Source organism: Manacus candei, unplaced genomic scaffold (assembly GCF_025592945.1).
Source record: "Manacus candei isolate 608988 ecotype Guabito, Panama unplaced genomic scaffold, ASM2559294v1 h1tg000072l, whole genome shotgun sequence".
NCBI classification, from domain to species: domain Eukaryota; kingdom Metazoa; phylum Chordata; class Aves; order Passeriformes; family Pipridae; genus Manacus; species Manacus candei.
Window position 1 is genome coordinate 911,687 of NW_026138120.1, and position 13,164 is coordinate 924,850.

Here is a 13,164-nt window from a genome sequence, read left to right on the forward strand (position 1 = left end):
TGACAGCCAAAGATTTGCTTTGGCAAGTGCTTTCATGAAAAAAACATCCTCACCCGTGATTTCTGAAGAGTAAAGTGTAAGGAATTTAAACCCAAATAAACAAACAGCAAGTTCTGACATCACTGAAATGTTTTTTCAGATTTTACCCATTGCATCTACTGCTATATAGGTGCATAGTAAAGAAATTTAGAAAGAGTTGTTGCCTACCAATAAAATGTGATTTCTTTTATTGATGAAAATAACACTCTTGTGATGAACTGTTTGGGCAAATGTAGAGAGCAGCTTCTTTAATACATGTTTCTAAGGATGGACAAAGAAGTTTTTTCGCAAAAGTTTCTGATCAATGCAATGAAACGAGAATATGAAATGAGCTGGTCCCAACAGAGCTGATGAAGAGCCTTGCCATTGTGAAGCTAGAGCTACATTAAGTCTCGTGCAAGGTTTGGAAAACAGAAGTTCAGTACCACTTGCTGAGATTCATCAGAGGCTTTTCTGTCTCTTGCTGTAACCAGAGATAACCCTGGGACTCTGGTTGTCCACAGCCATCTTTGGACTTCAGGGAGGAGAGTGGCAGATCCTAGGAATTCATCACAGGGTTGAGAATGGAACTAAAACCAATTGTCGTGTAGATGAGAGTTTGAGACTTGTTCCAAACCCCACATAAGGATATCTTGCCTGTGATTTCCTGGATTTTGTCTCAACAGAACTGGTCCCGGTCTTGCAAAGGCTCACACACAAGCTTTATGCCGTTCAGTTTAATTAACATTTCAAATCTTAACGTAATAATGGAATAAAGAGTTGTACTCTTAGCTCAACCTGAATCTTGTAAGATAAAACTCTAATGAGGACAAGGTTCTTTATTGTCTTCACAGGAGTTAGGAGCTCAAGCTGAAATACAGACTTATCTGTACATATTAATTCAACATTCTGTGTTAAAAGGTATTGCGTACTGCTGTAAGATTTTACTGGGTGTTATTTAACATGATTAAAAACAGACCTTTCACCTACTGAAGTGAAGAGACTATTCATTAGATAAAATCCCAGCTGAAGAGACTATTCATTAGGTAAAATCTCACTTGAATTTTACCATTGTTTTGACTGAAACCAAAGCCATTCTCAGCAGCCTCAGTCAAACGGGACCAGGGTGTCCGTGTGTTCTCTATGTCAAGGTCATCCCAAGCTGCATTGCTGAATGAGAGAGTCTCAAATAATGGTGAAACTTGAAATTAAAGTGAAGTCTGAATTTCTTGCTTTACAGGCTATCTTGTCAATGTCTTGCAGTCTTGGGGAGTTTATCCAGCTCTTTTGGAAGTCAGTGAGAAAAGTCATGTTGAAATTAATACCAGGATTATATACATGATGTTCAGAGATAAATTTTATCTGATTTCTTTACCTAGGGCCAGGCTTTATGTAATGTATAAATCAGTGAATTCGGCAGAACTGCATTAGTTCACGCGAACTTAGGATCTATTGCAATTGGCAGTATAGGTCTAGATTATGATAGATAGATAGATAGATAGATAGATAGATAGATAGATAGATAGATAGATAGATAGATAGATAGAATGGATTTATATAGAGAGGAATCTTTAGTGGTGATGGGGATTTTATTTTAATTGTGTGGTAAATACAAATTAAATTTATAAATTATGGATCCACTATTTAGAGCCAAACACGGAGATTGTGTAGTTTGTATTTGCAAAATTCTTAGTCTTGCCCAGATTTGGTTGGTTGGTTGGTTATTTGGCTTTTGTGGAAAGAAAGGAGTAGAACTCTTTGTTCTTCATCCTTTGTTAGCACATACACACCACCATTCTTATCATTTGCAGAAGCTGCTCTTCAATTAAAAGTATGTATATGCCTCCTAATATCCTTCAAAACGATTACAGAATTTGGAAAGGGGATCAAAAATAAACATCCTACTTTATATACAAAAAAAATTTAAAACATTAAAACATAAGGCTACAAGAAGAAGGTAGACAGTATTTGTGCCTCAAGACAGCATTATTTACACCTTTATTTACCTAAGATGTCTATATGTTTTTAATTTTTAATTTAACTCAAAGAAATGCCATACGCTATAAAACTGATTTGTTCTTTTCCCCTTTGAGAGCTTCATGGAATGAAATATGTTATCTTGCATACTTAGGTACATTCCTAACAAAGCAAAATGGCTCCCAGTTTGATAAAATTGCTCAATGCTAATACTTTCTAATATATTAATTTTTTGCACTTAGGGTTTTTTTAGAAGAACCATTCAGAAGAACCTCCATCCAACCTATTCCTGTAAATATGAAGGAAAATGTGTGATAGACAAAGTAACAAGAAATCAGTGCCAGGAATGTCGCTTCAAAAAATGTATCTTTGTTGGCATGGCAACAGATTGTAAGTATATTTTTCTGGTTTTCTTTCTTGTACCTTTTTTTTCAATGTCTGTGTTTGCTTAAAGTATGTTGATTGATGAAGGTCGTTAAAGTAGAACAGAACTGCCAGCACTTTTCTGGTTTTAATAACTTGTAGCAGTGAATTGCACTCATTGCATCAAGCCACTTTCATAAGGCTGTAATTTTTTGTTTATCCTTCATAAGGCTCCACCTTCTCCTGGCCTTACCAAGCTGAGTAACAGTAGGAATGTTCACTCTTTGGAGGAGAGGAGGGAGAAATGCATCTGGATGGACACTTTGCTTGAGATAAAAACATCTTGTTTAGAAAATTCTGGAGGATGTGAAATTGAATGTCATTGTATGAGTCATCCTGCAGTTGTTTGTTTTATTTTTAGCCCTGAAGAAGTTATCTGCTGCAAAGAATTCGAATCTCATTCTAAAGAACTAGAAAATATGGCTGTAAGATTAACCCTTAGGGGTCTTCTTTTCCTGCCGTTGCACAGGAATTTACACCAATAACTTCAATTAGTGCAAATGGGAAGAAGTCATGTAAAACCCCCAGAAGTCACATAAATTCCCCTGTGCCTTCATGGCTGTCACCAGTGTAATCCTTTGCAGAAGAACTGACAGGAAAACAGGCCCAGTAAACAACAGAAAAATAGTCTAACAGTATTTTCATTGTTAATGTAGTGCATAACAGTGCCTTCTGTCCAAAGGGAAATAGAATAAAAGAGACAATTTCATTGTAGCCAGGTAGACCTGCAGGAGAGGGGCTGGATCTCCCTGGGTCAGGAGGGAGATGGTGATCAGAGATGTGCAGCCTCAGGGCCTGCCTATCTGGCATCACTGAAAGTCATGAGACTCTACAGGAACATTGCATAACAACACCATTTCTAGGGATTAAAGAAAGACAAAACAATAGGCACGTTTTTTCTGCTTGTGTCATGCAACAGGCAGTTGAGCCTCCTGTGAATAAATACTCCCACTTTCTTCAATCCATGTTACCTTCTGCTGGCTCCCAAGAACACATTCTACACTACAGAGCAGTGAGCATGCTGATACTGCTTCAGAGAAAACAGAAGTGCATATTTCCCAACATTGATTACTCCAAGTCCATTATAGGAGCACTTTGACACCTCACAAAGCTTTTACATGTTAATTTTGTTGGTGGAATAACCCCCTGAAGACAATGGCAGTATACAAAACATTGCCAGGAGGGGAAGTCATTCTTTGCCATCTAGACTTCTGAGAAGTTGGAAGGGAGAAATAAGAGAACTGTCTCAACTGTGGGTCTTCCCAGGGTACTTCTTTACTGATTAGTTACAGTGTTTGTAATCAATTAGTACCTCAGGCAGAGAAAAGACCAAAGTTCAAACAGCATTAAGAGCTTCCTGCCATTTTTGTATGTTTTTTCCCCTGCTAGTGGTGTTGGATGACAGCAAGCGGTTGGCAAAGAGGAAGCTGATAGAAGAAAATCGAGAGAAGAGACGTCGGGAAGAGCTGCAGAAAACCATTGGGCACAAACCAGAGCCAACGGATGAGGAATGGGAGCTGATCAAAATTGTTACTGAAGCACATGTGGCCACCAATGCACAAGGAAGCCACTGGAAGCAGAAAAGGAAATTTCTGGTAAGGGCTGTAGCCTTGGAACCAGGTTCCATTCTTTCTTCTGAAGTGCCTTCCCAGCCTTGCAACCCCAGAGAGATTTTATCTGCCAGTGTGTTCATGTTTATGATAAAGGGATGATTTTTGTGTAGTTACTACTTGCTTTTTCTTGCCTGAACCTCAGGTTTGATCGGATCACATATTTCAAAAGATTAACAGCATGTTGCTGAGTTAACCCTAACTCAACTGGATACTTTTATTGTGCGATGATAAGAAAAGGTAGAAAAATTGTTTCACTCCTGATTAAGAACAGTAGCAGTCTATAATGCATACTGTATTTTATTTAATATATTATATCTAGGAATAGTTGTCTTTATTATGGACTAGCATACAATGTATTGTAAGTGTTAAAACAATGTAAAGTTTTAGGTGAAAGCTGGTAATTTTTGTTAATGACTTGTGGGCTTTCCTTCTTTTTGTTAATGGTGAATACATTATTAAAATAAATTAGGCAAAGAAAAATTAATGAGAACAGGATGATACATACACTATAGCACTGGGACTACAGGCTACAGAACAACTTTCATTTTCATCCTGTAACTAAGGATTAGAAAATAAAGGGTGATTTGTGATGCTCAACCTTAAAAAAGGATTTATTTGATTTTTCTAAATGGATTTTTAAGGGAAAAATGCAGAATGCAGAATGCTTATACAGCACAAAAGAGAGATTATCGACTGCATTTCAGGAATACACAGGGGTCTTTAACAGTCTGTGTATAGCAAATCAGATAGAGAATACTCATCTTTTTGCAAGCCTGGGCTCCTGCTGCATAATTCACCATGGGAATTTCAACTCATGGTTGAATTGGTAAGAGAAATTATGTATTCAAAGCAACTGATCTCTTTTATAATGACTTTTTTTAAAGATTCCAGTGACACCATCTAAATTTCTATATGAATGGCTTGTGTTCATACTGGTGTGTAGTCAGAAAAACCACAGCCAGTGGTCACTGGCAAGAAGCAAGAGGGTACTTTCTAGGGGTGCTGCAGAGCAAAGTTTGAGGTACTGGTTTTAGCAGACCAAGAAGCAGCTGCAATAGTGCTTTTTGTTGCTTAGACAGGAGTGCTGTTCTTTGGGTATCACCAAGTTTGGGATAAAGCATAGAGAGCTTGAGGTTGGGGCTGGGAATGAGCAGGCTGGACCATGTAAAATGTGGTCATTGCAGGACTTCAGGCTCTGGAAACTGTCTCTGTGGAGGGAGAAGCTCCAGCAAAAGGTGCCCAGAGACAGGGCATGAGGTGGTGTAATGACAGGGCTACTGGGAGAGGGGAGGGATGGGGCAGAAATAGGGCTGACAGCTGTAAGGTGTAGTTCATGAACCAGCTGTGACTTTCACTCCTGATGCTGAAGTCTGGTGGTTTCAAGGCAAGCATAGGAAGCTCACCGACACTTTGCAGTGAGCACAGAAGGGAAGGTCTGGGATGGCATGACAACCCCAGGTGGAGGACTTTGAAAGCCCCTGCCACAAGCTATTGAAGAGCAAGAGAAGCTGATTGCATGCCCCAGTAGCTGTGGGTCCGTCCTTATGTAGCTAAGGCTGGTTCTTTGACAACAGGAGCTCCTTTGAGGTCTGGACCTCTTCTCCTGTTGCGTTAGGTGGCAAGGGCTCTCCAGTGTGTTAGCTTTAGCTAGTGATCCTGGCTTCTTTTGCCTTTCCCAAGAAAATGCTGTGTTCTTTTTTTTTCTCCCTGACAAAGTTATGTGTGGTTTTAAGTATCTGGTCTTCTTGTTTGGAAGTGATGAAGGTTGTTTATCATGAGTACACAGACAATGTGGTTTAGTTACCCAAGATTCAGGGAGGGAGGGAGCCTAGAACTGGGTTTGAGTTTTTTAGTAGAAACCATCAGATAATTGAGTCCAGTCCTCTTCATTGTTTCTTGACAATTGGTGCTTGCTTTATTAACACATTGCTGAGATTTTTCTTGTAAGAAGTTGGATTTGGATTCAGATTGGTGACAGAACTGTGGAAGGATCTTTTATTATGAGTTACTTTAAAAAAATGGCTGAGCACATGTTTTTATTAGAGACAGCACTTTCAGCACCTCCCCTGTTTAAGTGTCTTATGTAAATGTCATGGAGTCTGTCAGTCTTAAAAGTTTTCTTCACTGAGTTTTATTTAGTTTTTGACTCTAATATGAACAAAATGAAACCTTGACAGGTCTTTTACTATTGCAAAGCCACACTTAGAAACCAAAAAAGCTTTGATATGCCTGTTTTTAAAATACATGATGATGTTGACCAGCTGTCATAAAAATCAGGTAAACAAGTTCAAGTGCTGTTGGAATGAAAACACACTCATTGCAGATTTTGCTTGAAACTGTTTCATTGCATATTCCTATTGAAATGCTCAAAATGTGATTTTTTTTTTCTCATTTGGAGAAGCCTTGGGCTGAAGCCATGCAACAGGTGATTTTCAACCAAAATTTTACCCAGATGAGTTCAAATTCTGGTCACATTATCCAGACCAGCTTTGTGTTATCCCATTCCTGCTCATCACTTGTTTTAGCCCAGTTTTGGAAACTGGCCTTGGCAGTTGCCTGGGGCTCTGTGATACCTGGCCACCTGTTTTGTGGAGACTTTGAATAGGTGAAAGTGCCCAATTCTGCAAAGCCCGCAGGATCTTCTGAGGGGTAACACGTCATCTCAACTCTCTTTGCTTTTAGAGAAACTTGAGAGTTTTCAGCAGCTGTAAGAAACAACACACCTATGTTTTTAAGAAAAAGTAACATGTGCTGCACCCATAAAATACTCAGATACAAGCACAAGGAAGAAACTGCATGTGCACAACAATGCAGCTGCCCACAAAGGATGGGTAGCAGCATACCAGTCACCCATTTCTCTGTGCAGTCACATCTTTCACAAATGCCTTACAAATAAATTACATTTTGTGATATAATGGACATTACTTATAAATCCAGTAGTGTTACTCTTTATTTTAGCATATCTTCCACCACCAAGCAGGACTTTAATTTTAAAGTAATTGCTCTAAGATAGATTGTTCTTTTAAATATCTTTATTTATATTCTTAGCCAGAAGATATTGGGCAGGCACCAATAGTTAATGCCCCAGAAGGTGGGAAAGTGGATTTAGAAGCCTTCAGCCAGTTTACAAAAATTATCACACCAGCGATTACAAGAGTGGTGGATTTTGCCAAAAAGTTGCCTATGTTTTGTGAGGTAAGAAGACTTCCTTGCACTCCTCATTTATACACCTGTTGTTAAAAACTATTCAAAATACTCTGGCATGAAATTAAAAAACTCAGTATGTTTAAAATTAAAGAGACTCAAAATAGATGGGACTAGAATCATTTGGAATTTTATGCATTTTCTTATGATTACTGAAACCCTGATTTCATTAGGGTTTTTTCTAGAGGTTATTGTGGTTCATTAGGGACTCAGATGTGTCTTTAGAGGTGGCCTTGAACAAAGCAAGTGAACAAAAAATGACTGTCTAGAAGCATTGTTGATATGTGTAATAAAATCTTACAGCACACAGTTCCTTATGTCCTTCTGGCTCCTTGGCAGGTACAGTATTGTAGAGTTGGGTCTACACAGTAAAAAATTCTTCAAATTCAGGAAAGCACCCCTATCCAGGAGTGACACTTGCCTCACTGGGTTCCTTAGACATGCTTTTCCTGAACAGGGAGGTTGTGCATAAAAGAGTCTACAAAAGTAATGGATTGTCATTTTAGGTAGATACTCACATGCAAAAATATACAGTAAATATACTTGGTTGCACATTAGGAATGCAGAGGTCCTAAGCTGATCTAATTTACACTGAGGTATCATTTTTATTGAAGGACTAGATGCAATGCCTAATTATATTTTTTTTCCTAATTTAAAAAATGTTATCAGAGCTGCATCCTGAAATAATATTTCAGTCTTAATAATCTAAATAATTTTCATAGAATCATAGAATGGTTTGGGTTGAAAGGTACCTTAAAGATCATCTAGTTCCAACCCTCCTGCCATTGGCAGGGACACCTTCCACTACTTGGAGTTTGCTCAGAGCCCCATCCAGGGTGGCCTTGAACACTTCCAGGGATGGGGCATCCACAAATTCTCTGGGCAACCTATTCCAGTGCCTTACCACCCTCACAGGAAATAATTTCTTCGTAATATCTAATCTAAACTTACTGTCTTTCAGATTGAAGCCATCACCCCTTGTCCTGTCACCACATACCCTTTTAAATGGTCCCTCTCTCCATCTTTCTTGTAGGCTCGCTTGAGGTACTGAAAGGCCTCAATTAGGTCATCCTGAAGCCTTCTCTTTTCCAGAGTGAACAATCCCATTTGTCTCAGCCTTTCCTGATAGGAGAGGTGTTCCATCTCTTTAATCATCTTGGTGGCCCTCCTCTGGACTCAGTCCAACAGATCCGTGTCTTTCCTGTGCTGGGGACCCCAGAACTGGGTTCAGCACTCCAGATGGATGTCACCAGAGTGGAGTAGAGGGGCAGAATCACGTCCCTCGACCTGCTGGCCACGCTGCTTTGAATGCAGCCCAGGATAAGGTTGGCTTTCTGGGCTGCAAGCCCCCGTTGCCAGCTCGTGTCCAGCCTCTCATCCACCAGCACCCTCAAGTCCTTCTCAGTAGGGCTGCTCTCGATCTTCATCCCCCAGCCTGTATTGATACTGGGGGTTGCCCTGACCGAGGTGCAGCACTTTTGCACTTGGTCTTGTTAAACTTCATGAGATTCCCACACACCCACTTCTAAAAGTTGTCCAGATCCATCTGGGTGGCATCCTGTTGTTCAGGTGGGTCAACCACACCACTCAAATTGGTGTCATCTGCAAATTTGCTGCGAGTACACTCAATCCCTTCATCTTTGCCATTAATGTATATATTAAATAGCACTGGTCCTGCACAGACCCCTGAGGGACACCACTTGTCACTGGTGTCCATGGAGCTGTTGACCACTTCCATCTGGACCTAACGGTCCACCCATCAAATCCATCTCTCTCCAATTTAAAGAAAGGGATGTTGTGGGGAATTGTGTCAAAGGCTTTACAGAAGTCCAGATAGATGACATCTGTAGCCCTTCCTTCGTCTGCTGATGTAGTCACTCCATCATAGAGGACCACTAAGTTGGTGAGGCAGGACTTGCCCTTGGTGAAGCTGTGCTGGCTGTCTGAAATCACAGTCCCTGGCCTCCATCTGCCTTAGCATAGCTTCTAGGAGGATCTGTTCCATGATCTTCCCAGGCACAGAAGTGAGGCTGACAGGCCAGTAGTTCCCAGAGTCCTCCCTTCTACCCTTTTTAAAGGTGGGTGCAATGTTTTCCTTCTTCCAGTCACGTGGTACTTTGCCATGACTTTTCAAATATCATGGAGAGTGGCTTGGACTCTGACAGTCCCATAGGCTTATGTGCGTTCAGGTTCCTCAGGTGGTCTTTACTTACAGTGGGAGGACTTTAGTCCCTCAGTCCCCATCCTGCTGTCCATTCAAGAGAGGTTGCCATTGAAGACAGGCAAAAAAGTTGTTGAGCACCTCAACCTTCTCCTCATTCGTTGTTATGAGTTTACCAGTATTGTTTATGAGGGGGGTGCACCTTCTTTGACCTTCCTTTTTTGCCTTTTCTGGTTAACAGACCTGTAGAAGCCCTTCTTGTTATTCTTTGCATGTCTTGCCAGGTTCAGTTCCAGCTTCACCTTGGCCTTCCTCACTCCATCCCTACACAACTGAACTTCCTCTCTATATTCTTCCCAGTTACCTGTCCTTGTTTCCAGTACCTTTCCCTTTAGTGTTACCACCAGTTCCCTACTCAGCCATGCTGTCCACTAGCCTTCCTTGTCCAATTTCTTGCTTCTGGAGATTTGCTAGCTCTTATGCTCTGTGGAACACTTTCTTAAAGATCTGCCAACTCTGTTCCACTGCCTTGTCCCTGAGGGAAGTCTCCCAGGGGATCCTATTGACCATCACCTTGGAGAGCTGGAATTTCACTTTCCTGAAGTTCAGTGGCCTAACTTTACTGACCCATATACCTCAGGACTCTAAATTCCACCAATGCATGACCACTGCAACCCATGCTCCCTCCAATTTTGACATCCCCAATTGGGTCGCTACGTTGCTGACCATCAGATCTAGTATCACATCCCCTCTGGTAGGGCTGTCTATTAGCTGGCTCAAGAATTTATCCTCCATTCCAGGAGTCTTCTGGATTGCCTACAGTTTGCTGTGCTATTTTTCCAGCAGATATCAGGATGATTGAAGTCCCCCAGCAGTACAAGACCCTGCCAGCATGATGCCTCCTGTAGCTGGAGAAAGAAGGCTTTGTCGGTGGGCTCCCCTTGATCAGGTGGCCTGTAGTAGACACCAGCCATGAGGTTCCCTTTGTTTCCTTGGTCTCTGATTCCTACCCAGAAGGCTTTCGACCAGCTCATGGATGTTCTTCAGAGACAACACTTCACACTCAGTCCACCTCTTGATGTAGAAAGCAATCACTCTGCTTCTGCTTCCTCCCCTGCCACTTCTGAAGAGCCTGTAGCCATCAATAGTCACACTCCAATCTGAGATTCATCCCACCAAGTTTCTATAATGGCAACAAGGTCATAGTTTTCTAGCAGCATGGTGATCACATCTGACGCAGATGCTGTCTCTGCTACAATCCAGTGAAAGGCTTAGGCACTCCCTACAGCCTGAAACCTGGCCAGCCATGTGATTTTTTTGGGGAGCTCTGTCTAGGTCGCTACGTTCTTTTTGGCGAGGTAGGCAACTTGGCTCCTTGCTGAGTGGGTACCATACCTGAGCTCCCCCCAAGAGGGCAGTGATGCCAGTTGAGCTCTGGAGCTGGTAGTGTATCCTCACCCTGCCTGCACGAAGTGCCATGCCATGCCCCAGCTGACGTGCCACGCACTGTTCACCCACACTGATCACTGCACTCCTGGTCGCTTGCACTCACTGGAGGTGGCTTTTCTACAGGTGGGGGTTGGCATGGCCCTGCAGGGATGATAATAATATAATATAATGTAATAATAAATAATAATATAAAGTAATGTATAATTAATTAGAATATGGTTAAGAGTAATATATTGTTATTTGAATAATTTTAAGTCTTGTGAGCCCCTTAGGATTCCCAGTCATGGGAGTTTTAACATGGGAATATCCCCAATCCAGCCATGGAAGGATGCCTGCCTGTTCACCCACACTTCAAAGCAGCACTTTACTCTGCTGCTGAAATGCCAAGTGAATGGCATTCAAAATGGGAGTGACTGTGGTCAGTGAGTTCATGGGGCTCCCTGACTCAGGAACAGTGTTTTGTCCTAATAGCTTCAGTCAGGAAGGAAATGCAAGGCAGCCCCACAGCATTTTACTCTTCTGAGGCTGGCAACTTTTCCTTAAGGTCAGTCATGGAGAGCTATGTATGTCCTCTAGCACCTACAGAACAAGAAGAGGTAAATATCAATAGTTGTCATTGTGTAAATAGGTTATCCTGGCTAGCCTCATCATTGGCTCCATCAGTCAAGAAAGAATGAAATGGTGGCCAAGCGTGAAGATCCTAAAATACGAGGAATGTGTCCATAGATCAAGAGGCCCCTGCAGCATTTAGTGTCTGAGGAAATCTGTCTCCTCTAATTTGGCATTTGTTGGTGGGAAGTTGCAGTGACATACCAAGGTAGTCTTTTTAATTTGGAAAACTTTGCCAGTCACACACAGACGTCCGTGCCCATCTGACATCTCCTACCCCTCCTGACTACCATGGGCCCACTTGTGTCAGAGCTAGGCAGGAAACATGGATGAAGAAGTCAAGGCATCATTGGGAATGACCTTTGTACATTACATGGCTCAGCTGGACAAGCTTTGTTTACAGCTGAGCCCCTGTGTAAACCTAACACCCATAGATGGCAAGGTCTGATGGCAGAGTGAGGGACAACTCCTCATGAACACAAAGGAACGGGACAGTTGTCCTCTGAGTTGTTTGTATAGCTCTTGCTGCAGCATGAAGAAAATGACAAATATTTGCTTCTTTTTGAAGGGGCACCATCACGTTAACTTTATTTCAGTTATGGTTTTTAACCCATATCTTTTTCATAGAAGAAACACTGTGTGAGCTATGGATTTGTTTATGAGAAAAAAACCGTCCTTTCTCCCATAGGAGACCATTTATACATTATGTCAATTCTTAATTCTACAGAGGCTAAGGCTGAGAATGTAGTAAATCTCTATGAAAGAGGGACATGACAGGGAACATCCATAGCCACTTATATATTCATGGCTGCTTTTCCTTCTTTATTTCATCTTTGGACACATGCAGAAGCACTGTGAGTGCCCAGCTTAGTTTGTGTACCTCCATTGGCCCCTGCCTCAAAACAAGAATCCCATCCCAGAGTAATTGAAGTATAAGGAAAACTTCATTTACTTTTCAGCATTTCTGCTGTTGTTTCCTTCTTGCATTTCCTTCTGCTTAGAAGATGAAGATTGAGGAGAATTTAGTGATGTGAGTTTTAAGTGTCTCAGGCATCACTGGTTCCACAGTGGGTGAAGCTATGTCAATACCCTTCAAGGTAGCTCAGCTCAGTTCCATGGTGCTGCATTGCACATCCTGCCTCTAGAGGTGAGCACCTCAGGTTCCTGCCTTTTGTTTTTTCTCCCTGCCTGTCTCTGCAGAGAGAGGAGGAAGGGTCAACATGTGACAGAGATTCAGTCATATTTGTTGACCCAACTTCTGAAAGATGCTCTGGTAGCAACACTCAAGTGATGAGTGTAGGTAGAGTTAAAATCTGCACAGTTGAGAGTAGAGCTGACGTTCCAGCCTCCTGTCTTTGGTAACTCCTGCTACTGGCAGATAAGACCTGAGGCTTGGCATCTGTGAAATGGATGTCCCATGTATCCTTCAGAATTAGGAAGCAAGTGAAGGGCAGGCATAGTCAAATCACATCTACCAGAAAAAAGTTTTTAAAAAGTTCAAGTAGGAAGAGAACTTCTCATTAGTTTAATGGCTCATAATAAAACAGGCAAAGCATCACACAATATCTCCTCTACTGTTATCTCTTTCTTTTCCACTGTTCTTCCTTCTCCTTAGAGGTTTGGGTTTTTTTAATTTCTCTTTTTTTCTCTTCTCTCTTCCTTTCTTTCATGTCCCTTTTTTCACTGTAGTTGTTTATTCTGATATCTCTG

The 13,164-nt window shown here is 41.5% G+C and overlaps 1 protein-coding gene across 22 annotated transcripts in view; it reads left to right on the forward strand.

The window, feature by feature from the left end:
• THRB (thyroid hormone receptor beta) overlaps positions 1-13,164 on the forward strand; it is a 161,301-nt gene that overhangs the window by 140,126 nt on the left and 8,011 nt on the right. For 21 of the 22 annotated variants that reach the window (XM_051808420.1, XM_051808408.1, XM_051808409.1 and 18 more), the window contains 3 exons: positions 2,238-2,385; positions 3,808-4,013; positions 7,080-7,226. In XM_051808420.1, the coding sequence (XP_051664380.1) occupies positions 2,238-2,385; positions 3,808-4,013; positions 7,080-7,226 (501 nt within the window). The remainder of the gene's footprint in view (positions 1-2,237; positions 2,386-3,807; positions 4,014-7,079; positions 7,227-13,164) is intronic. The other variant, XM_051808399.1, reaches the window with a different exon arrangement.